The 24428-nt window shown below is 49.8% G+C and overlaps 1 protein-coding gene across 2 annotated transcripts in view; it reads right to left on the minus strand.

Moving 5' to 3' along the window:
• The window catches only part of TENT4A (terminal nucleotidyltransferase 4A), a 43649-nt gene extending 19559 nt beyond the window's left edge, over positions 1–24090 (minus strand). Inside the window, exon 1 of one of the 2 annotated variants that reach the window (XM_077879624.1) lies at positions 23286–24090. In XM_077879624.1, coding sequence (XP_077735750.1) covers positions 23286–24058 — 773 coding nt within the window. In that variant the 5' untranslated portion in view covers positions 24059–24090. The remainder of the gene's footprint in view (positions 1–23285) is intronic. The other variant, XM_077879623.1, reaches the window with a different exon arrangement.
• Between the last annotated feature and the right edge of the window lie 338 nt (positions 24091–24428).

The following is a 24428-nucleotide window of genomic DNA, read 5'->3' on the forward strand; positions in this document are numbered from 1 at the left end:
GATGAACCAAAGCATGTTTGGGTTAAAAAAATATTTCGCTTATGACCTTGTCATTTAAGATCTACGCTCTCCCTAAAACACATAACCACTTCACATCCCAAGCAGTGCTAATTTGCATTACTTTACTCGATACTAACATTACACATGGTTCTCATCACTTTAAGAAGCTGCATTTTATGTTTTTGACAACGCACTTTCACAATCAAATGCTATTAACCACATGCCCAACTGCAGGCATCAGCTACAACACAGGTCATTCTATGAGTCTGTGACTTCCCATCCTGAGTACACCCACATATTCAATGCTCCAAAGCAGTTCATAGGTACATCCATGATCATTTATGTCCAGATAATCATTACTGCTCAGAAATAAACATGCACTCTTCTCACATATCAAAACCTCAACAGCATTTCACAGCAGATAAGTCTACATAAAATCACACTGAAGTCTCCTTATATCCAAAATTAGTTGCTACCTTATAGAGCTCAATGTCAGCCCACCAGCAGTCAGTCTCCAAATCTCCCATGACAATTTCCATGCTGTGACCATCACAGAAAACTCTCCTCTACGATAGATCACAGAGGTGGCATCTCAAAACCGGCAGGAAACTGATTTAATGGGAGGCCCTGGGACATAGCCTCACATGGCAGAGACGGCTGGCTGTCCACCAGGATACTGAGGGGCCCCTCCCACAGCCTCAAGTGGCCAGGGAGCCCTGGCAGAGGCTGAGGAGACTTCCTCAGGTTTCTTAAGGGAAGAGAGGCCCACAGAATCCAGGAAAGGCCCCTGGTGTAGAGCAAGGAAGGAAGGCGACACAGAGGGATAACCTAATAGTTATCTAGACTGGACCACCAACACTCTACTACTTCTGTTCTCTGTAGCTAAACCAAATCCTGACATAGGAACCTAAAGACAACAGTGTGAGACTCCTACCTTGTTCTGTACTTGAAAACATCACTCAGATGCAGAGTTGAATTTTTCAGGTGAAAAAAATCAAAGAGAAGAAAAACCCACAGGGAATCAAATGCTATTTTGGACTCGGAAGAGGCTTTTCTAGACTTCAATATAAAACGACAATCACAACACAAAGAATGCAGAACTTCTTTCCAAAACACATGCTGAAGATAAACAAATTAAAAACCAAATGACAACTGCCCATGGCAGAAAAAGGACAAATCGGACTCTGCAGAAAGGCCCAGGCCCTAGCAGCATTCTCTGGGGTAAGCTGACAATTTATCACTTCTGGGAAACTGTGATAGGAGACCCTGAAACACACAGGAGAATCTGCAGTGCATGCTCACCGCAGGAGTGCTGGCCATAAGACATGGTCCCCCGTGAGACACCGTCCACTCATTAAGGACAAGAAGATGTGGTGAGCTGATAAGAGAAGATGCCCAGGACAGACGGCTGGTACAGAGACAAAGATGTGGGCCCACTTCATACGAACGTCTGGCCCATATATGCACCAAATACATGCGGTCTAAAAGGCCACATGCCAACACCTACAGTATTTCATGCCCTGGACACCAGGATGGGCTGGCGTGAGAACACTCCACTTTCTACTTCAGAACCTCTATACTGCTTGAGGTGTTTTTGTTTTTTACAAGAATGTGCTCATCACATAAATTTAAAAAATAAACAGGAAAAAGCCAACTGCATTTTAGATGACAACTTGACAAGACTGTGATCTTTATATTGCTTTTGCTTGTACACATTTTCTAATTTTAATGATAAATATAGATTCCTTAAAAAAAAAAAAAAAAAAAAGTATCAAGTCAGTGAGGCTTCCAAAGCCCTGGTGCCTCTTCCCATCCACCCTAGCCAGGGCAGTAAGCTCCCAGAGCAGAGCTGGCTTGTGTGGGTCTGGGATCACCAGCAGGCCCCAAGCACAGGTAGCAAGTCCACTGTGGGGACACGAGCGGAGACCCACGTGCTCTGCAGCAGGGTGCAGCTGACACAACTTGCCAGGGGATGGACATGTTCTGTCCACGGGGCTACTGAGCACTTGAAATGTGCTACTGCAACTGAGGACCTGGATTTTTAATCTGACTCAATTTAAATCCAAAGAGCCATATGTGACCAGCGGTACATCTGGCTGCTTCTTCCTTAACCTCACCTAAGGCAAAACGTAACAGCAAGCAGACGGGGCAGCCCCATCAGAGCACACTTCTCGAGCTTTTCCAGAACTGGATGCCTGGGCTATGTCTCCTCCCCCAGGTCCTCCCTCTTCTCATCCCTGCAGGCCTAACAGTGCACAAAAGCAGAAGTGCGCCCTCCATCCCCACCCCCCCGCAAGGATAAGGCTCACTTGCAGAGCTCCACCACCTGCACACCTTCCAATAGGAGACAAACTTGATAAAAACACACTATTGCAAATAATGCTGCAATAAACAGAGGGTGTACATATCTTTTCAAAATATTGTTTTTGTTTGATTTGGGTACATACTCAGTAAAATTACTGGATCATATGATAGTTCTGTATTTAATTTTTTTTTAAAGATTTTATTCATTTATTCATGAGAGAGAGAGAGGCAGAGAGGCAGAGACACAGGCAGAGGGAGAAGCAGGCTCACCACAAAGAGCCCGATGTATGACTTGATCCCAGGACCCAGGATCACGCCCTGAGTGGAAGGCAGATACCCAACTGCTGAGCCTACCCAGACGTCCCTGTATTTAATTTTCTGAGGAACCTCCATACTGTTTTCCAGTGGCTGCACCAATTCCCATTCCCGCCAATAGTGCACAAGTGTTTTTTCTGCACATCCCTGCCAACACCTGTTATTTCCTGTCTTTCTGATACTACCCATTCTGACTGGTGTGAGGTTCCATCTCATCGTGGTTTTGGTTTGCATTTCCTGATGCTGGGCATCTTTTCACGTGTCTGTTGGCCATCTGTACAGACAATACATGGAAGCAACGCAAGTGTCCAATGACAGAGGAGTGGGTAACGATGTGGCAAACTTATACAGTGGAAGATTGCTCAGCCACAGAACAGAATGAACACTTGCCATTTGAAACTGCATGGCTGGACTTAAAGTGTATTATGTGAAGTCAAGACAGTTAAAGACAAATAGCATATGATTTCACTTATATGTAGAATCTAAAACACAGCAAACAAACAAAAAAACAGAAGCGGATTCATCAACACACGGAAGAAATGGGTGCGAGAGTAGGAGTAGGGGGACTGAGCAAGTAAGTGAGGGCATTAAAGATACAAACTTCCAAGTATAAAATAAGTGACAGAAATGAAAAGTACAACACAGGGAAGGCGATCCGTGATACTGTACAATGCTGTATGGGGGACAGATGGTGGTCACACGTTATCTGCCAGGAGCACGGGGTGATGCAGGGAATTCCTCCAGCAGCATGCGGTACACCTGAAAGTAATGTAACCCGCTGGCCAACTCTACCTCAATTAAAACAAACAAAACACCTTCTAATAGGTCCTGGAACTCTCTTTTCCAACATCCTCTAAAATAAACATCTTAAAACCCTGGAGCTAAATATGGACAAAAAAGAGCCATGTCTGTCAAAGCTAAACATTTTAGTTCTTGATATAATTTAAACACATACTCACTGCTACATTTACAAAACCATGCTTTAATAGCGTAACGAGATGTTAGTAACAATAGTGCCTGATTAGGGCATTTTCCAAAAGGAACTGATGTAATTATGGAATTGAGCAAAGACTGTTCTTTCATCTTCACTAGAAGGCACTCTTTCTCCCTCAACACTCTAACATGTCTGAAACTGGAATGCAATTTTCAATCAATGGCTGGGCATCAGATCAGCTCAAAATTAAACGTTTTTCTTCCTTTGTGCACATTTCACAATGGTGCATCCTTTTAGGTCAGTTGATCTCTACAGGAAGTTGTCTATACGAAGTTTGTATTTCTGACCCACAAAAACAACTGCAAATGGTTCAACTCTTTGCATGCAATGGCACCTTGGATTCAACAAAATATGGCCTCAGAAGCTGACCACAGGGCATCTTGGGGAGGCAACAAGAGTAGAGCAAGAACCAGGGCAATGTGAGGCCTGCACTGCTGCTCTCAGCTAGAGGGAGCTGTGAAAACAAACTCTAGAACCCCTGCACTGCACAAACCTCCTACTAAGCCGCGGAGCCAAGTGCACACGCTGCTTGGGGCCCGGGCAGAGAAGGCACTTCTGCTGCTTTGTGGTGGCGCTTCAGCCTCATGCTAAGTGGGTCACCAATGTGGGCAGGCGCAGTGGGAAAGGAGGCCGGCTGCCCTGTGTACGCGAGGGCTGCGGGCCCTGGCTGCGCAGATACAGCACACCTCTACACCTCTGGTGGCTTTCTCTGAGAAGCGGAATGCCGACACTCCAGCGAGGGGACGGCCCGTACAGATCAGGGGCAACCCTGAGACTCCATCTGGAAGAATCTCAGTTGACACCTCACAGTGAACGGAGCCCTAAAGGATTCATTTTCTGGGTATTTTAAGATGGCAATGGTAAGATTACAGTTTTCAGTAAATTTCAGGGTTTTTTTTTAAAGATTTTTATTTATTTATTCATTCATGAAAGACACACAGAGAGAGGCAGAGACACAGGCAGAGGGAGACGCAGGCTCCATGCTAGGAGCCTGATATGGGACTCGATCCCCAGTCTCCAGGATCTTGCCCTGGGCCAAAGGCAGGCGCTAAACTGCTGAGCCACCCAGGGATCCCGTAAATTTCAGTTTTAATCACAAAATCATAGACTTCTGAAGCATGATTTTCCAATGCACTTTTAAACTAAGTACTAGAAAATAAAGTTCTGTGAAAAATGAAAAAGACATATCTTATCTACAGTTGCTCTCTTATAAGACTCCAAATCCATTCAAAGAGTAAAGGACTGCTTAATTTTTAGTACATTCCAAATTAATTTCTGCTTTTAGTACCAAATGATGACGGTCAGCAACGATTTAGTGTCTCTCTTATGAGCACCTGGTATATGGTTGCCATAAATATTTATGAAACCCAACTCCATGGGCTATTTAAAAGGTGAAATGTTATTCAGTTAGCAAACCAAACTATCTGACTTCACAGCTAATAGAGCTATTGATGAACACAGACAACCCATTGCAAGAGGGGGATTTTTGATTTCAGAAGCTGAGCTGGTGGGGTTACATGGCTCTCAATTTTGTCTAACTTTGAATTGGAGCCAGGGAGGGCTGGCTGGTTCTGCACCCTCACTGGGGGCACTCGGGCGTTCAGCCCCCTAACCCTCGAACCCCAGCCCTGGCACAACCTGCAAGTGGCCCAAAGGTGACTTCTCTGTTCCCACCAAGGACAGGAAGATACGCTACAGCAGGTAAAAAAGATGCCTGAAGTGAAGACAAAGTACTGTATTTTAAATAAAACCCCATGGGAAGAAAGGGGGGGCACAGGAAACACACCTTTCCCTATAGGTGAATGATGCTTGCCTGCTCCCCTCGATTTTAAATCCCAGCGTTTCTTCTACAGAAAACCATGGTCAGAGGTCAGATTTTAGTCTTCATTGTTTTAGGGGAACAGGGAAGGCAGATGAACACCTGCATGGCCTCCAGCAAGGCCTCCAGCTTTTGGTCCCTGAACCCTCTAAATACAAGCCATGCTGTGAAGGGTCACCACGCTGGACCTTTGCCAGCTCACTGAGACCTTAAACCCTGACCACTGGCTCCCGGGGCTCCCCTGTCCCCATGGTCCCTGTCCATGCTGTCAGCTAACTCCTAACGCCCCCCACGAACCTGGTCAATTCACACGCTCTGGGAAAAATCAAGCTTTCCATCACAATGCAAAATACAATAGAAAATACCAGAAACTACCTTCGACTGTTAATCGATTCCATCTCCCCCGATCCCCCAACTCTTCTTAAAGCCTTTCAAGGCATTAAAAGCCAGGTTTCTCAGAAACTGGAGCTCCTTCCCCTCGGCTCCACAACATTCATGGTCTAGATTGTTGCCCCAAACAATGCCTTAGTGAAACCAAGTAGAGTTAGCCACGGGAGCTGTGAGGACCTGAATGCCCACCCCGCAGCACAGACCCTAATCAGGAAGTACCCACTGCTGAGCCTGCGGCAAGTGCAGACATCCATGAGGGAATGGCTGTTTCTATTTTCAGGCATGAACGATCTTCTTTAAATTACCCATGTGTTGATACAGTTAATGAACTAATTACAAATCATTTTTATTTATTTTTAATTACGTGACAAGGCAATTAATATCTGCGCACCAATTACTCAGAAAACCTTGAGGAAGGCCTTCAAAGTTTTTTTTTTTTTTTTTAATACAAGCTCAAAAATGGAATGAAAACACCTGAAACTACAATTAGAACCCAGTTTGTTTCCAGAACGTTCCTCTACTTATGTTGTTAATGTGGCAGCTGCCCTATCAGGCTGCTTTGTAAAGGCCTGCACTTGAGCATCTCTCTACTCCGGAGACCTACCTGTGTACACATCTTTCTCCAGGCAGGCTTTGAACAAAGCTACCCCTGCAAGTGCTTTTAAAATGTTAGTGGAAGAGTGAGGCCCTTGGGAGAAGCTGCCACAAGGGGAGGGGACTGAGAGCAACAGATAGGAAGAGGAGGGTACCTCTTTGGGGTAGGAGTAGGCAAGATGGACTGGGAAGGCACAGCTGCTATGACCCAGGGCCAACCCAGATCGAAAAAGCTAAAATCATCTAGCATTCACAAAACAGCCAGGTCAGAAAGGCTCTGCATTTGGAATCATCAATGCTATAACTCTGGCCCATGCACATTTAGCTCCCAGTAAAAGTGAGCTCTTCATCCCCTTCCCTCCAAAACCCCTCCTGGGTAACTTTCAACCCTGGTTCAGATAGATGTCTGGGGCCTTTCAGAACCTAAACTGAAGGCCAGCAAAGGAAATGATACTCTTCTACCTTAGCAAAGCAAACCCAAGGATGCTGTAAGTGCCAAGCAAAGGCCCAGGGACCAAAGAACCACAGGAGTCTTCGCCTCAGAACAGGAAGAACTCAGACACCAAAAGCTTATCATTAAGCCATGACAAAAATACTTAATTTAATGTATTTCTTATGAATCTACTGCTAGAGAAGAAAGGACATTCAGATATGGCTTCTAGAGAGAGAACCAGTGAGGCACCTGAGAGCTTCCTACAGACCAGAATGAAGCTAACCCAGCATTTCACAACCTGAGTCAGTAGACAGTCCAGTGATAGAATTAGTAGTACTACACTTTTGCATTATAACCCCCAAAACCACCCCATGCCGCAGGTACCAGCTGGAGAAAAACCACCTGCTTTTAGCATGTCCACAACCCATCATGCAGCAAAAATGACCAAAGGACTCAGTCTCCTGACACTGGTGCCCTAGAGAGACCACAGTGCAATCCAGGACCTTCAAGCCTATGGAGGAGCTCACAGCCAGGAGAGCAGCTGGGGTGCAAGGAGAGGTCCAGAAGGCTCTTCACGGTGCTGGCTTTCTTCTGTGCTGGCTCAGGCCACCTACCATCAAGCCATGCATGGCAGCCACAGCACAATTACCAACCACTGCAGCCACCTGTAGGTGGTTCAGAGGGAACCACACAGCCATGTCGAAAAGTCAGAGCCTGAGCCTTGTTTGCTAGCTCAAGTAGCTACATCATTTTTGAAATTAAAATAGCTGTATGATCTGTCATCTTTCCAGAGATCCCTACCCTCAATGGGAAGGCAAACTGGGATAATCTTGTAAGGAAGATTAGTGTTTAAGAGTCTGAAAACATTAGTATTCTGGAACACTACACAGCACCAGCCACATTACCGGCATTTTCATTAGAGCCCCCCAAATAGTCTCCAATGCAAATGCTACTGTCTCCATTTTACAGATGAAAAAGCTAAGTATTCATTAGGCAGATGGTAACCAGCCCAAGATCATGCAGCCAAGACTCAGACCCAGAGCTGCGTAGCTCTGGAACTTGAGTGTTTAGCCACAAAGCTAGGAAGTCACACACTCAGGTGACCTGGCACAGAGAAACATGTGCAGAAATTCACTGTGGGTCCCTTTATAAAGAGCAAAAAGTCATAAATGTAATAATTCTATTTAGAGGATCATGTACATTTGTATAATATTTTTAATTGTTTAAAAGAGCTATTTGATGACTGAAGGAACCACTTTATCTTGAATTAGATTTAAATAAATACAAAATGATACCTGTATAATGTATTGAGAGTAGTATTAAAAACCATACAAAGAAATATGCTCAAGTGTTAGCAGGAAAATTATGGGTAATTTCTCTTCCATATTTCCCAAATTTCTTCAATAAGTATATTATTGCTTTTATAATCATAACACCCCCATCCAAAAAAAAAAAAAAAAAAAAAGGAATCACTTTGGTTTCATTCACTGATACTACTTTACTTCCAAAGGTCACAGGACAGACATTTCTGCTTGTGTTAAGTCTCTGGTCTCCTGCTTCTATGTTAGGGGCACTCCAGCAGGGGCATCTCCTGGCTCCGTCCCAGCCCACAAGTGAGCTAGGCCAGGACCATAGAGGCCAGGGAACCCCTCTGATGGCTCAGCATAGAGGTCCAGCAAGCTACAGGCCCCTTCAACCCTAAAATTCTGGTTCTAATGCCACCCAAGCCACCAGTTCAGGAAGCTACTCTAGACTGCAGCATTCACTCCCACAACAGACAGGGCTCCTGAAAACACCACCCCCACAATCCCAGAAAATCCTCTGCAGATGCAGAAGAATGAGCCTGAGGAGACTTCTCTGAGGAAGGGGGTGTTCTCTCAAGGACCCCAACTCTCTCTGGCTACATCCCACCAGGGAGAGCGTTAGCTCCCTGTTAAGGCCTTCTCTAGGGGCCCACTCTCATCACAGCACCACTGCCAAAGAGCTGTGCTGAGTAAGATTCGAAGGCTACGTTTAGACTCTACAGGAAAAAGCCTGTCATTCGTTGGTGATCATATCATATCAATATTCTTCTTATTAGCTGACATTTACCACCTGCTGGCTCTGTCCAGGCACTGCACGACACACTTCACTGAGCATGATCCTGAGAAGCACCATCATCACCCCTCCTTATGGAAGGCTCAGCAGTTAAAGTGCCTCCAGAGACACATGTCTCGCATAGAGAGCTCAGGCAGGGCAGCACCTCTACTGTTGGCTCCTGATGCTCAAAGCACTCCCTGGAGCTTCCATTTCCCACCAACCGCCCCTCCCTGTCTGCCTCCTGCAGGCTTCTGGAATCTCCACACTCTGCCTCCACCTCCCTAAGCTGCTCCGTTCCCACCGGCTCCCTCCCTGGCCTTGACCACTCAAGAGATATCAGATGCCAGACACGAGCAGTCTCACTACTGGTGATGCCGTCCTAAGGGGACAAGGCATCCCAGCGCCCCGACAGAAGACATGACAATCACCTTCCATGTCACCAAGACTCGAAGAGCATCTGGAAGAGCCTATGTCCAGTTCCATGGGGCCCGCAGACATGCACACAGCGGGAGCCAGTGCCCCGCACACTAGTGCAGTAACATCTGGGAAGTCTACTGCAATGAACTGACCTCACTTCACTGAACCCAGTATCTGTACAGGTAAAATTCAATTTACACTGTCAGAAAAAACTAATATAACTTTTAACTATCACGTGTTTACTTTTCATTCAATCAGCCAGGATTGTTTCCATCCAGTTTAAGGAGGAAACAAGTCATCTGCACCAATTCTCCTGGGCACAAACTAGACGTGGCAACCTCTTAAAGTCTCAGGAGGGGGGCCAGCACTCACCAACCTCCCAAGGCCCCACCAAGATGACTGGGAAATGTTTTAAGAGAAAGGAAAACACTACTGGAATAAGAATGGGAAAGGACTTAACGGATCCAAGGTTTAAGTCAATATGAAAGTGCAGAAAGCAGGTGTGACTCATCTTTCTACAGTGATTTCCTGTAGACCTACTATGTAGCAAGCACTATTCTGATACTGGCTACGGAGTAGCGAGCACAACAAAGTAAGTAAGGCCCTTGCTCTGAGTTTGGGAGTGGGCCGAGGGCAGCATGGAGAGGGGAGATAATAACCAAAAAAAGTAGAGTGAACTATGCAGCCTTCAAATGGTGACCCACAGCCATCTACAGCTGGGGTGGTGAGGAGCTGGTACTGGAGCCTTGATGGAAGAGCAAGCAGCAGCCAGACATGCAAGGGTTGGGGGACAGCATCCTGGCAAAAGGGTAAGCAGCCCAAGGCCCCCACAGCAAAGATGAGCTCGGGAGGCTTCAGGTACTGGGAGGAAGCCCAATGGCCCAGGGAAGAGGGGTGCCTGGGTCTGGGGTGCAGCAACCCTGGGCCAACTTCAAACAAGGCTGTCAGGCTCCAGAAGAAGCCCAGTGGCCAGGAAGAAGAAGACCAAAGAGGCCTGAGAAAGCCAAGGCCCTTTAGAAAGACTCGGGCCCTGACACAGGTGCCTGCCAGCTGCCCCAAGCCCATACTCTCCACCCATGGGGCTGCCAGGTCCCAGAGAGGCCAGCCCAGAATGCAGCCAGCCTTTCAAGCCCGCGGCCCAGGCTGAAATCTCCCAGCGAGGTGGAAAGGGCACAGCAGGAACACACGTATGCCACATCAGCATAAAGGCAGCCTGTGAGGTCTGCCCTGGCAGCAACCCCATGAACACACCACAGCAAAAAAAAAAAAAAAAAAAAAGAGAGAGAGAAAGAGAAAAGGAACAGTACACAACAGAAACAATAAACCCAGCAGCAAGAAACACAAAAGCTGAAATCGGGAAAAACCTGCTATGGGGCCTCATTCAACAGAAAAGCAACCTCAGCCAGGACACGTCACTAACATCGGGGTTCCCCCCATGACAAGCAGCAGAACAGGAACACGCCCCGCGCGCTGGAGCAACAAGAGCCGAGCTCAACAAGATGAATGCAGAGGAAACAGAAAAGGATTCAGGTCATCTGAGGGGAAGAGGTCCCCCTGGAGGGACAGACACGCTGCCAGTAACAGGGAGACAACTGAGAATGGGTTGGCAGGGCGGTTGGGGGTGGGGGGGGGGCGGCCTCCCTAAAGCCAAGGCACAGCCTGCCCTGTGGGTGCAGCTCCACTCCGAGCAGGAGTGACATCAGGGGCCCATGCTGAGACAGACGCTGCTCCCAGGGCCAGCGTGGACAGGAGGAAGGCTTCGGAAAGGCAACTGAGAAATTAACCTCTGGGAACCATCTTCACCGACGGGGGACTCAGATTCCTGACGACATTCCCAGCCAGGGAGACGGGTACTAGGCACAGGGCGGGCCTCAGGGAGCGCAGCACCATCAGCTCCCTTTACAACCTGACCGAACACACACAGCAGGAAGACACTGACACAGGCCTCCAGGGGCAGAGCCGGTGACTAAGCCCCGGGCTGCGGCTGCAGGGCCCCAGGAGCTCCACCAGGCTCAGGCCCCGGGCGCCCTGGCCAGCGGATGGGGAGTGAGGGCGGGGTCACAGCCAGAGTGGCACACAGGCCGCCCTGCAAGGCTCACGGCAGCACGCAAAGGCAAGGAGATGGCTCCGCGAGCTCTGGCGGGGAAGATGCCCCCTCAACAAAGCCCAGCAGAAACAGGGACCATGCGGGGAACCCAGACATCTGATGGCATCCCAGAAGAGCCTGGGGTGAGCATGAGGGCTCTGTAAAGACAAAACCAAGACTAATCAACTGCAAACTGGTTTCCTGCGTCCAGGCAGGACTGCAGAGCCACCAGGAGCCCAGGCCACCCGGGGTCAGACACCCAGCAGGATACGGATGGTGCCCCACTGGGTGCTGACATCAAGATTTAATAAGTCCCGACAGATTATGCAGAAAAGGACCTGGCACTCCGGAAAGGCTCAATAAATGGCAGCAATTATAATTACAGAACAAAATATAAACGCTTAACTCATGGTGACAAATAATGTAACGCAAATCAGGACGTAAAAGGCTATTTTAGTCCGCTCAGGCCACTGTAACAGGACACCACAGACTAGGCAATTTAAACAACAGACATTTATTTCTCACAATTCTGGACGCTGCAAGTCCAAGATCAGGGCCTGGGCACTGTCAGGTTCCGGCAAGAGCCCCCTTCCTGGCCTGCAGATGGCTGCCTTTTTTTTTTTTTTTTTAATAATTTTTTAAAAATTTATTCACTTGAGAGAGAGAAAGAGCAAGCAAGAGCACAAGCCGAGGGGGAGGGGCCGAGGAAGAGGGAGAGAGAGAGTCTCAAGCTGACTCCACCCCCAGAGCCCAGCCTGACTCCATGCTCAATGTCACAACCCTGAGATCATGACCTGAGCTGAAACCAAGAGTCAGACACTTGATGGACTGGCCCACCCAGGTGCCCTTCATCATTTTCTTCCATTCTTGGTCTCAGCAATTCCTCCTAGAAACTAGTATTTCCATCTAGGAAGTTCCATGTTACCTTCACTTTCAAGCAAAATTAATAATTTAGCAAACTGTATTTAGAGAGAACATGAATTGTAACAGAAGAAGTCCTGCTGATTCATCCATGTGTCCATCCACTATGGGCTTAGAGAGAGGTCCACAACGACAGTCACCTAACAGCACTTTGGTGATCTCTGGGTGGTAGACTCATGATTTTGAAGCTTTCTTTTTTTAAACAAACACACACACACACACAAATCCATTTAATGAAAATAATGATTTAGAAATCCACAGAAAGCACTCTTAACAATTAGTACACAGAACTATAAGATGCACGGTGTCACACACGGTAGTGGCATCACTGACCACGTAAAGAAGTCACTCTGGAAACACACGGTGAAGCACCAGGCCTCATGCCTGGTTTGTGAGAAACTAGTCCAGACTCCTCTTGGGGAGATCAGGACAAAGATGTCCATTTTGGGGTACCTGCACTGTTTAGAGCCCAATGACTTCACGATGCTCTCTGCAACCTGAGAGGATCATGTCCCTCTACCCAGAGATGAGAACTCATATAATTATTTTCTCCCTATTACCACACCTCTTTGAACAATCCCTTCTTTGCTCCACATGTCTAGTGGTTAAAAAGATGTGCTGTGGGGCAGTCTGGGTGGCTCAGTGGTTTAGCACCGCCTTCAGCCCAGGGCGTGATCCTGAGGACCCACAATCGAGTTCCACGTCAGGCTCCCTGCATGGAGCCTGCTTCTGTCTCTGCCTGTGTCTCTGCCTCTGCCTCTCATGAATAAATAAAATCTTAAAAAAAAAAAATGTGCTGTGGAATCAGACTGCCTGAGATCCAACACCGGCACTGCACCCACCAGCTGGGTGAGCCAGTGGGCCCACTCTGCTCTGTGCTATGCTCCCCACCCCCTGCGTACCAGGAGGGCTGCCCAAGATGCTGTATGCAGGGGTGCGGGCTCAACAGGCCAGTGATGATGATGACAGTGACAAGTGCTGAAAACCCCTCACTTGACAGGAAAAAAGGAAGGCTGAAGCACCCACCTGCAAAGGAAGGTGCCGAGAACAAGGGGCCATCTTCCCAACCATAAACTTCTTACTTCCAACAGTCTTACCCCAAAAGCACTCCTATAAGGCCATTTTAACAATTTTGCAAGCTTCAGTTCATTCCAAACCTTAACCTGTGACTATTCTTGCAGGTTCCCATTCTTTGGAATTTGGTCTCCGTTCTATGTTCTGTTTACATCATGCTTGCACGTAGGACTGTACATCAGTCTCCCGTGAGTCAGTGTCTGATGGAGCCACATTCTCTCTAGACTGATTCATCATCAATTTCCTTCCACAAGATAACTTATCACAATACTTTAGGATCTCCGCATTTCACAGGCCACCTAAGGTATCCTCTTTTATATGCTGGCTATCTCTTCAGAGTTGTCCTTCAATTTTTAAAATTTCTTTGCTTAAATTCAGAGATGTCTATAGCAAAATACTGCGTTGCACCATGGCTCCCATCTCTGCCAGTTCACCATGTTCCTGATTCTTGCTCTGGATTCAGGCACACCTGTTCCCATCGTGGGGAGTCAGCGGTGGCACAGGCTGTCTGGTCCAGCAGGGAAGCTGGTGTCTGGTCCTGCTGGGAAGCTACAGTTCTCCTATCTTCTGGTTGCACCTTGGGCAAGATGTTCTATCTACAAAAGCTTACTCTCTCTTTAAAACGAGCTACTGACAAGAAGAAATGGGGGGAGGCAGTCAACAAATGCTTACTAGTCCGGCTTTCATCTCTCCGTAGTCTTCAGTTACAATAGCAACTCATCAAATACTCCATTTTTCCTAGATAACAACTTGTAAGAAAAAAATCCAGATAGGAGGAGTCCTGCTCCCTTCAGGACCACCTCACCTCCCAGGCCAGTCCTGGAGTGTCTGCAGAAAGCAGGAGTTTCAGCATACTGTGGCAGCAGGACTGGCATAAAACTCCTCCGACCCCACCTCCAGCATCTTCGTCATTTGACCGTCCAAGTCCTTACAGGAGAACCTCAGTGCTCCCTCTCCCCTAATATGACCTCTCTTCAGAAAAACAAAAAAGCAAAGGGCCCTCTATAGACTCACTGAAGCTGGGAGTTGCTAACCCCCCTCCCGCACGTCTTGAAGAGGTCTCCTTCACTGAACACTGCCTGGAGCTCCCAGACATCAGCGCTGGAAGGCTGTGAGCCTGGCTAGGCGTCTGTTTTCTATCTGCTGAAGGGGAATGGTGCTACCCATTTCCTGAGCCTGCTCTAAGAACACAGGGAGGAAGAAAGTGATGCAGAGAGCAGAGCCCTGTAGAGCCCCTGCCCTGGGAGCTGTGACAGCCACTGTGTGCCTGAGAAGAGCGGTCGGCAAGAGACTGTAGGCAGGAGCGCCAGGCCACCACCTCCAGGCTGGACTAGATGCTCTGAGCCGTACCGAGCTTGTTCCGCGTTGCCCTCCGCCATGAGCCGATACTATGCTTCCTGTGCTATTGAAACAGCAGCCCTTTGAAAAGAATATACGCCAGAAACTCAGAAACACCAGTTCTAGAGCTTTCCAGTGGTGGCTTGCTGAGTACTACAGCTTTTGCTGTTGTTCCCATTTGGATTTATTTAGGCAGCAGTTACTGAATCAAACACTGTGTTTCAAATAAAGAGTCTAAAGTTACTCTAGGTTGGTGCTGTCCAAACATAAGGCTATTTAAGTTTTCATTAAAATTAAATGCAATTAAAATTCAATTCCACAGTTGCATTAGTCACATGACAGGTGCTCAATGGCCACATATCCTAGTGGCCTCTGTACTGGACCGCACAAAACCAGAGCTCTTCAACCTTCACAGAGCAAGCCGCTAGACAGCGTGCTCTAGCTCTGCAGTGCCCTGTCCCTTACTTTTGTTTTCTTTGCTGTACACAGAAGTTAGAAGCTGCAAAGGGCTCAGAGAAATAACATCCACTCCTACTAAGTGCACAGAACAACAACAACAAAAAAAATCCTCAACTTTCAACAAGTCACACATGATGACACACCTGATGAAATATGACAGGAGGGCCTAAGAAGCTCTGGAAAGATATGTATTTAAAACCTACAGAACACATTATGTGGGCACTGGTTAGATTTTCAAAATCAGAAAAGGATGCCTTGACTCAAAGGGAGAAGTATCCTCACAACATCGCATTGGTCCCTGAAGACTTGGAACTTTAGGCTTTAACAGTTTCTCAGAGAAAAGCTCTAGCCTGAGAGGGAAAGTTGTATTTTCAAACTCAGAGCAAAAAGCTTTTATCTGTCCAGTTGGCAATGAGCCCCGCCTAATTTTTGGTTTCAATTTCCTCAGAGAAGAGAGGAGAAAGGGGAAGAAAAGGAGTGGCCTTCTCAAACCTCCACGTGACAATTCACACGGCACTTCCTAGTCTCCTTTATGTAGCGTGTCCTACTGGGGGGGATGTCGTACGGACACTTAGCTTCATGGGTGGAGAAGCTGAGCCTCAGAAGTCAGAACCCATGATGCAACCAGTGAAAAACAGGCCTGTGAAGGAGGCTCCAGGGGTGCAGGATGCAGGCTAATGGAGCGAGCCCAAGGCCACAGGCATGCCTCCCAAACGGTGGGAGACACATGCCAGCCAAAGAGCTCTAAGCAAAAATGAAATGATTTGATTTTTCATTTCCCTTTGACTCCTGCATCCTAGCCACTGCTTCAGATCCACAGAATTCCAGAAACATGATGATCACCTGAAATCTCTCTCCAATATAGAAAGACAGAAACCACCTACATCCACATGTTATCACTTAGGAAATTAACTCCAATCTTAAACCACAGGAGGACCTAAATGGTTCTGCAGAGCAGCTGATCTGGGAATTAAAAAAGAGCACAAACCCACAATAAAAAGGCATGTTGCTGACAATGAAAGACATTCTCTGACAACGGGAACCTCAGAGACGCTCCCACCGAGTCTGCCCCGTCTGTCCGTGTGGAAACAGACAAACCTCTGTGCAGACACCTGGTGTGTCTGGAGGGAGCTTGGGTGCCTCCTCCTTTTCTCTGGCAAATGGAGCTCAGGCCTCCCCTAGCGTGATCGATCACAGGACACCCACCAGGTGGCTGAAGGACAGGCAACGTATCTTCATACTTTCCAGAGTTTTCTAACTTTACCTGGATAGGTATTAGTTTCATAATAACAGAGAAACCAACTAAATCTAAATGGTGATGTCCTTCAAATACAGAATTTTTTGATAGCTTTCTGCTTTTGAGTTCTGCATTGCAAGGTATAAAACTGGTTTAACCGCACTCCTTGGGAGAAACAAGCAGATAAACCACAATCAATTTTAAATTCTGCTTTTAACTAACTTCAGAGTTGGCAATCAAGTCTTCAAAAATTCCAAAACAAACAACAAAAGTTACCTCTAGCATTTGACTTAAACCATGAAGCTTGGCCACCCCTCCCGTGTTCATGTAAGCTAGGAGACCCTTTCGCTTGCTCATTCACTGTTCATCAGAAGCTTCCTCGCTTACTCAGAGGAAGCTAGCAGCAGCTCGTGCTTGGCACTGGGTACAGGCAAAGACACAGCCCCTTCGCCCTAAGGGGATGCGAGAGAACAAGGGTCAGCTGTCACCTGTGTAAGAGCAGCAGTCACTCCACAGGAAGGGACCAGAGAAGAGCAGCGGAGCAGTGTTCTTGCTCTGCCCGCAGGAGGCACAGGGCTCTCCCACTAACTTGGGCTGCCATACAACTGGTGGGGTTTTGTGCAAACCAAGACAGACTACTATGTACTTACACCTAAATTCCAGAGGCTACTGGAATGAATCACCTGGCATCCCCGCCTACCTGCCCAACACACAAGAATGACAGCTTTCCTAAGCTGGCCAATGCAGGGTGTCTCACAAATGGGACTCTTTGATCGCCATCATTCTCATGTTTTCATTCACATGGCTTTCAAGTAAACCACTCTTAGATGACCTATGAGAGGCACAGAAAAGCACTGGGAGCTAGTCACTCTGGTTGCCGGAGTTCAGCTGTGAAGACAAAACCAGAGGACAGGACCAGCAATACCAGAGTCATCATGATGGGCTGGAGTCCAGTCAAAGGAGAGAACTGCTGGAAAAGAAAACCACATCCTCCTCATTACCTACAGGAGCACACCTCCATGCGAGGCAGGAAGCCTCCAGAAGATATTCCACACCCCAATCCCCAGAACCTGTGGCCAGGACAAAATCATCATCACTCCTGTCATCATGCTGTACTATAGCATGCCCTTAAGAGAGACAATGACCTGGGTAGGCAAATACATAAGCCCTGAAAGCAGAGGGCTTCCTCCAGCTGGCAGGGGCACGGTCAGAGAGATTCAAAGCCCTGTTACTAGTGTGAAGATGGAGGGACCACAAGTCAACGAAGGCAGAGATGGCTCTAGGGAACTGAGACAGGCCCCCCGCTGGCAGCTAGCAAAGAATCAGGGACCTAAGTCCTACAACAGCAAGGAACTGAATTCTGCCAACAGGAATAGTTTGCAGGAGGACCCTGAGCTCCAGCCCAGAACACAGCAGCCAACACCTTGCCTGCAGCCTGGTGAGAGCCTGAGCAGGAAGCCAACCAGCTATCCCAGCTTCTGATACGCAGAGTTCACAAAAGAGTAAATGAGTACTGGTTTAAACCGTTAAGTTTGTGCTCATTTGTCACACAGCAACAAACTACCATTGCAGGACAGAAATCTCAGAGAAAGACATTTAATTTGCAGTGCAAGTCCCACACTGTAGAAAGATACACCCCTGACCACCTCACCTGGGACACGTACTGGCACGGGGTGGGGGTGGAGAGCAAGTGTCTTGGGCAACCGTCTTAGCCAAAAGGCCGAGAAGCGATTTGGGCAACCGTCTTAATCACCAAGATCACCCACCTGCCTTTACGCCTTTACTCTGGTGCCACACACCCTCGGCAGCCTTATAAGACCAGAGCCTTCCGAGCGGCCTCTCCAGAGCCACGGCCAACAGGAATCTCCTCGGGATCCAGTGAGCATGACACCGTGACCCCTCACCTGTCCGGCTGTGTTCTTGTGCAGGTTTCTCAACTTCAACATCACAGTGTGCTATTTGTTTTGTTTTGTTTTGTTTACAGCCCTCTTTCATGCCATAACTAAAAAAGCAGATCCTAAACGATACCGACCTACCCTAACACACAAAAAGTCCTCATTTTCCTGGGGTAACTATCATGCCTCCTCCCATCGCAGGTACAGGACTCCACTGACAATGGGAGACAAAAATTCTGTATTAAATAGTGACCTTAAAGTCTGAGGCTTTACCCTGAAAAACAAATCTTAAAGTTATGAAAAATTGATACTTTAAAACATTCACTTAAAGATTATTTTCAACAGCACTCGATCACAATTTCTAAGAAGCAAACAGCCCTGCTTACTGCTTCTCCATCACAAGCCCCCAGCAACAAGATGTGGTCCACTCCACCCTACTCTGACTTCCACAGCATGAGCGTTAACAAGGCCATTTTCTGCAAAAAAAACATTTGAGGTCTCTATTTTCCCCAAGGATCCCCTCCAGCCTGTTTAACATTCCAATCCTGTTCCAGAGCATCTATCCTGCCCTCCTCTTCTGCAGCAACCCCTTTTCAGTGTGTCAGCAGCTCTAACTGTGCCCCTGGTCATATTTACCCGTCAGCAGTCCTAACTGTGCCCCTGGTCACGTTTATCTGTGACTAGGCGCAACCTTCCCCAACTTCGTCATGACCAGCATCCTGCACTAGATTTTCAATTTCACCTGGCAGTGACAGGCCGTGGTAGACTGGGCAGAAACAAGCAATGTTATTATTAAGGGGGGGAGGAACCTCCAAATAGGAGCTAATTTCATGGGGTCAGTGCAGCAGCTAACGTGTGCACGGTGTGGTCATTGCTGTTTCCATCCACAATCTCACGCCCGTGGGGTCGCAAATGACGCACACTGAGAAATCAACTCCCTGTGTGTGCCACCACTACCTCACGAGGCAGGTCTCGCAATAACCTCTCCTGTGTGTCCCACGATGTTTACAGGCAGAGGTGGGAGACACAGCGAGGCCTGTACAGGAGTGACGATGCTGTAGTCTGCCACGAGCCCTGCCGGGCTTTCACCTGCGCCCTCCCACTGGGTCCCCACGAGGACGTGCTGGGGAAGGGAGGCATAGGCACAGTACTTGAGGAAGGGCCAAGTCAGGCTGGAAGCATGGGGGGGGGTTGAAGGGAGGGGGGGTGGTGTTCTTGGACACTCCTCCTCCAGGCTCCGACTCTTGGAACAGAGTGAAGAGAACACACCCACATGGGGTAAGACCACCTAGGGTCCTGAGGGGTGTGGCTAACCACATCCTGTGAAAGACACATGTCCATTTCTCACCAGAGGAAGAACTGAATTTTCTTTGAGGGTACAATGATGTCAAAAATTAAAACACTGTTGAGGCACCTGCAGAAAGGATGCTGCAAGACTGCTACACGCTATCAGCATTCCGGAGGACAACCCGCAGAAGGCCAAAGCCCACTCGGATACCTGGCCAGGGCCACGGGGGCCTCCTCTCTCTCACTATGCTCTTCCCGGGGCTCTACGGGGCACTAGTAAGGATGCAGCAATGTAGCTGGATCCAGTCTCCCACCCTTCCTCACCTGGGACTTCTGCCTTGAAGCTGAGGTTTCTGAAGCTGCCAGGACTGACCAGGACAGAGTAACAGCACTCTGCTGGGCCAGGGTGGTGGAGTTGAGGGCCTGTGAAAGCGTCAGGGGCCAGAGGTTGGGACGCACAGGGCCCAGGAGCCAGTCTGCACCTGCCCGCGTCTCTAAGTCTCTAAGCCCAGGTACAGAGCACATTTCACACGGCTCCCAAAACAAAAGTTTGAGTGTCCAACCAAAATATAGAACCAGCACTAGAGCGGCTCCAAAGCAAGCACTTCACCTTCACTGCTTTGAGGGTTCCCATCCTGATCCCTGCTCTCCTCCACTTGTTTTTCGTTCACCTCAGCCAAGGATGAGATGGCTGGCAGCCTCCTGAAGCCACACCACTGGTCACGTTTCTAAGGGCAGAGTCCTCCACCCCAGAAAAGAACAAACACTGCAGGTTGCTACACGGGGTACCACGCAAATGCCCAACTGGCTTTGGCTGATGCTACTCAACCTCCCACAGCATCAGGGAACTGCTTATCCTTTCTTGAGGACAGCAGACACGGTCCTTCCAGAATGGCCTGTCCTGGGACTGCACGGTAAATCTGCGCAGCTGCTCATCAACAAGCTTCCTTTCTCCTGCCCAGGCTAAGGGCTCTCTCATCACAGTTCTTTCCCCTTCTAAACTACAGACACTCGGTGGTGGTCTTCCCATCACTCTGAGTAAGCTGGTGGCCAGGAGCAAGTTCTAGACAAAGCTATTTCTTGATACCAAAAAATGAGCTGCCATAATAAGCCCAGCGAACCTCGATGGAAAGATCATGAGAAACATCTCCCACCTCTGACTACAGACACAGCTCAACTGCTCAAGTTCTGCTCTGCCTTACTATTCCTCTGCTCTGTCCCTCCTGAAACGGTGGCCTGCTAGTAGCATTCAGAGTAGCAAACCAATAGGAGGCACCCCACCCTCCTAGACACACGGCAGGCAATCCTAGCAGGCTCCTCCTCTAGGCGGAGATGGCAATAAGTGGCTAGACCCGGAGCGGTACACAGCACCCACAGACACAGGAAAGAAGGGTGGGCAGCAAAAGAGGGAGAAAAAAGGAACATTAATACCAAGAGCATTACTGCAGGGCCCCTACTTAGGTAAGTTAAAATGTGGACCTCCACTGCTTCAGAACCTACTCTGCAACCCTCCTCGTGGCCTCTGAGAAGAGTTCTAACAGGCCAGCAGGGGTTGACGGGGTAGGACCCCTCAGCAGACCCCCAGGCAGTTGCGCCCTAGAGGTAGGCTAAGAGTCTCAGGCTTTAGTCTTTAACCTCAAGAGGACAGGGGGTGCCATCACAGGGTTCTAAATGGGTCGGACCTAACCAAACCTGATGGAAGAGATTATCTCACTGGCCCTCTTTCATGCCATAACATGCCACTGGCAGCTAGTTCTGGGAGAGGCCCAGAGACCAGCAACAGTGCGTGTAAGATGACCACCTCTGGCCACTGGAGCAATCTCCACCAGAGGGGACAAACCTGCACGAGGATAAAGAGAAGGTACGGAGGATCTGATGAAAGACAGACAAGGAGGAGCGAAGGTCGGCACACCTGCACAGGACAGACCGTGCTAGTGTGTGCTGGACAGGGGCAGGGTTCAGAGTCAGGATCAAGAAACTCGCCTCTTCCAGGCCAACCAGTGCCTCAGATCCTAGCAAAGAAAGTGGTACATGGTGGGCTTGTTTACTAATAAAAACAACAGGGGCTCCTGGGTGGTTCATTCAGTTAAGCTTCTGCCTTGGGCTCAGGTCAAAATCCTAGGGTGCTGGGATCAAGCCCCAGGAGGCTGCTTCTCTCTCTCTCCCCCTCTGCCTTACCCCAGCCCGGCCACTCGTGTTTTCTCTACTAAAAAAAAGAGAAGAGAAGAGAAGAGAAGAGAAGAGAAGAGAAGAGAAGAGAAGAGAAGAGAAGAGAAGAGAAGAGAAGAGAAGAGAAGAGAAGAGAAGAAGAGAAGAGCAACAGCCACGTACATATTGAAGCTTACTAGAAGCCCAGGGGCAAGGAAACAGCTTCTTCCAGGGCCTGAATTTTTTGTGGAAGGGCATGATGCTGCCACTGCCTAGTAGCTCATGGAAGAAACAAGACTTGGAACTGTCTGGACCCCCGAAATGCTCTTCAAGTGAAGACCACATGTCTTCTTTTCCTAGTGCCAAGACACAGTCAGTTCTGGTGACATGATCAGCTGGAAACCTGCACCACCACCCCCCAACCACCACCAAACCAAGGAACTCAGGTATGAATGCTATACATCAAGGAATCAGTTCCCCCAACACCTCTTCTTGGACAGTTTGACAAGTAAGGACTGGAGAGAGAGAGAGGCGGGAGGAGAATGGCTCCCACTTGGGACTGAAATGCAAGCTGGGGGCTTCAGGGAACTTAGAGAAAGTAACACTTCTAACTCAAACCAGGTGAAACAAATTGTAGGACATGAGCTCTGAGGGTATATCTCACATGCTTTAAAAAAGTACCAACTTAAGTATCTTCCAACTTGAATGAACGTTTTAGAAGAAAACAAAGTTACTTTAAGAAGTAACTTCAATATGTAGCAATTGCCAGATTTATAGAACTTAGTGTTTGTAAAAACCCTAAAAAATCCTGGAAAATCCTTACATAGTTCTTCAAAGAGCATGCAACTTGCGATGAAAGTTCATGATTTCAGTCTCGAAATACACAAAACCTATGTACAAGTGCTTTGTGTGCAGGTGCTGAGAAAAGGGCAGCAAAAGGGCTCGGTAAGTGGCATTCCCACCTGCGCAGCCTCACCTGGAACTGCCTCAACTCACACTCCGGCCCCCCCCCCCAGCCTGAGGTTTTTGGTTTTCTTTCTCAAACCGTCCTTGTCATTTGTAATTGCACTAAAGCTAAATCGGATTTGTAAACCCCTGTAAACTGACATGCAAAGATTTAGAACATGGGTGGCATCTTCCGAAGAATACGTGCTGCAAACGTTTTTATTTTCTTCCGGGTGCTATTTAACGCTTTTTTCAAAGACTGCAAAAGATGCTTTTTACGTAAATGTCTGCCTAAAATTAAATGCCAACGCACAAGCCGTCATCCAAAAAAATAAAAAAATAAAAAAAAATTACTTCTAAACTCCCTGTTGGTTACATTGTATCAGTACCGGAAAAACAAACAAACAAAAAAAACAAAACCCAAAAAAACCAAACCCAAGAAAAAGCACCAGGAATCCTTTCCCGAAAGGCGCTCTCGGGGAGCACGAGTCAACGATTCGGCCACCTTCCGGCTCCCGGCGCGCAGCCTCCCGGCGGGGCCCCCACTCACCCCTGGATGCCCGGGCTGTAGGCGCGGCTCTTCCACGGCGTGCCGGGCCGCGGCGCCTGGGGCCCGGGGCCGCCCCCTCCGCTCAGCGCGGCCGCGCGGCTGCCCGACAGCAGGTAGTTGAGGCCGTAGGTGCTGGCCTTGTTCTCGCGTTTCCGGCGGCCCGGGTGGAACTGGTGCTGCGGCGGGGAGCCGGCGGGCGCGGGGCCGCGGGGCCCGGGGTGCCCGTTGGCCGCGCCGGGGGCGCTCGGGGGGCCGTCGGCGAAGTGGAAGAAGGCGCCGCCGCGGCCGCCCCCGCCGCCCCCGCCCCCGCCGCCGCCGCCCGCCCGGCCGAGCGAGGCGCTGCTGGAGGACGACGACGAGCAGCCGGGGCTCTCGGTGCCCGACTCGGCGTTGGACGAGGACGACGACGACGACGACAGCGACGGCGACTTGTGCAGGCGCCGGGCGCCCTCGGCCGCGGGCCCGAGCGCCGTCAGCAGCGCGGGGGGCAGCGCGGCGGGGCCGGGCGCGGGCGGCGGGGGCGACGCGGCGGGGAGCGCGGGCCCAGCCAGGCCACCACCGCCGCCGCCGCCGCCGCCGCCCAGCCCCGCCGCCGCCCCCGCCCCCGCCCCCGCCGCGGCCGCCGTGTCCAGCGCGGGCGAGTTGAGGCAGAAGTAGGACGCGAAGCCCGAGCCGCCGCGGCCCACGCCCTGCGACGTCTCCCAGATCTGCATCCACAGGGCATTGGCCGGCCCCTTCTGCTCGGGCTGGATCCAGGCCACGCGCGGATCCATCCACGCGCCGCCCCGCGGGCCCGCGCGCCCGCCCGCCCCGCCGCGGCCCCGCCCCCGCCGCGCCCCGAGCCCCCGCCGCGCGGCGCACGGACGGACGGACGGACGGACGCACGGGCACACGGCGCGCGGGGCAGTGGCCGCGGCTCGGGCCGGGGGGCGGCGGGGCGGCGGCGGCGGCGGCGGCGGCGGCGCTCCCGTCGGGTCGGGTCGGGTCGGGGCGGGTCGGGTCGGGTCGGGGCGGGCCCGGGCAGGCCGCGGCGGCGGCGGCGGCGGCGGCGGGCGGGCGGGCCTGGCGGGCGGCCTTCAGGCGGCGCGGGGCGGGCGCGGGGGCCGCGGCGGCGGCGGCGGCGGCGGCGGCGTTCCACTCGGG

This window comes from Canis aureus, chromosome 31 (genome assembly GCF_053574225.1).
Source record: "Canis aureus isolate CA01 chromosome 31, VMU_Caureus_v.1.0, whole genome shotgun sequence".
Taxonomy (NCBI): Eukaryota; Metazoa; Chordata; class Mammalia; order Carnivora; family Canidae; genus Canis; species Canis aureus.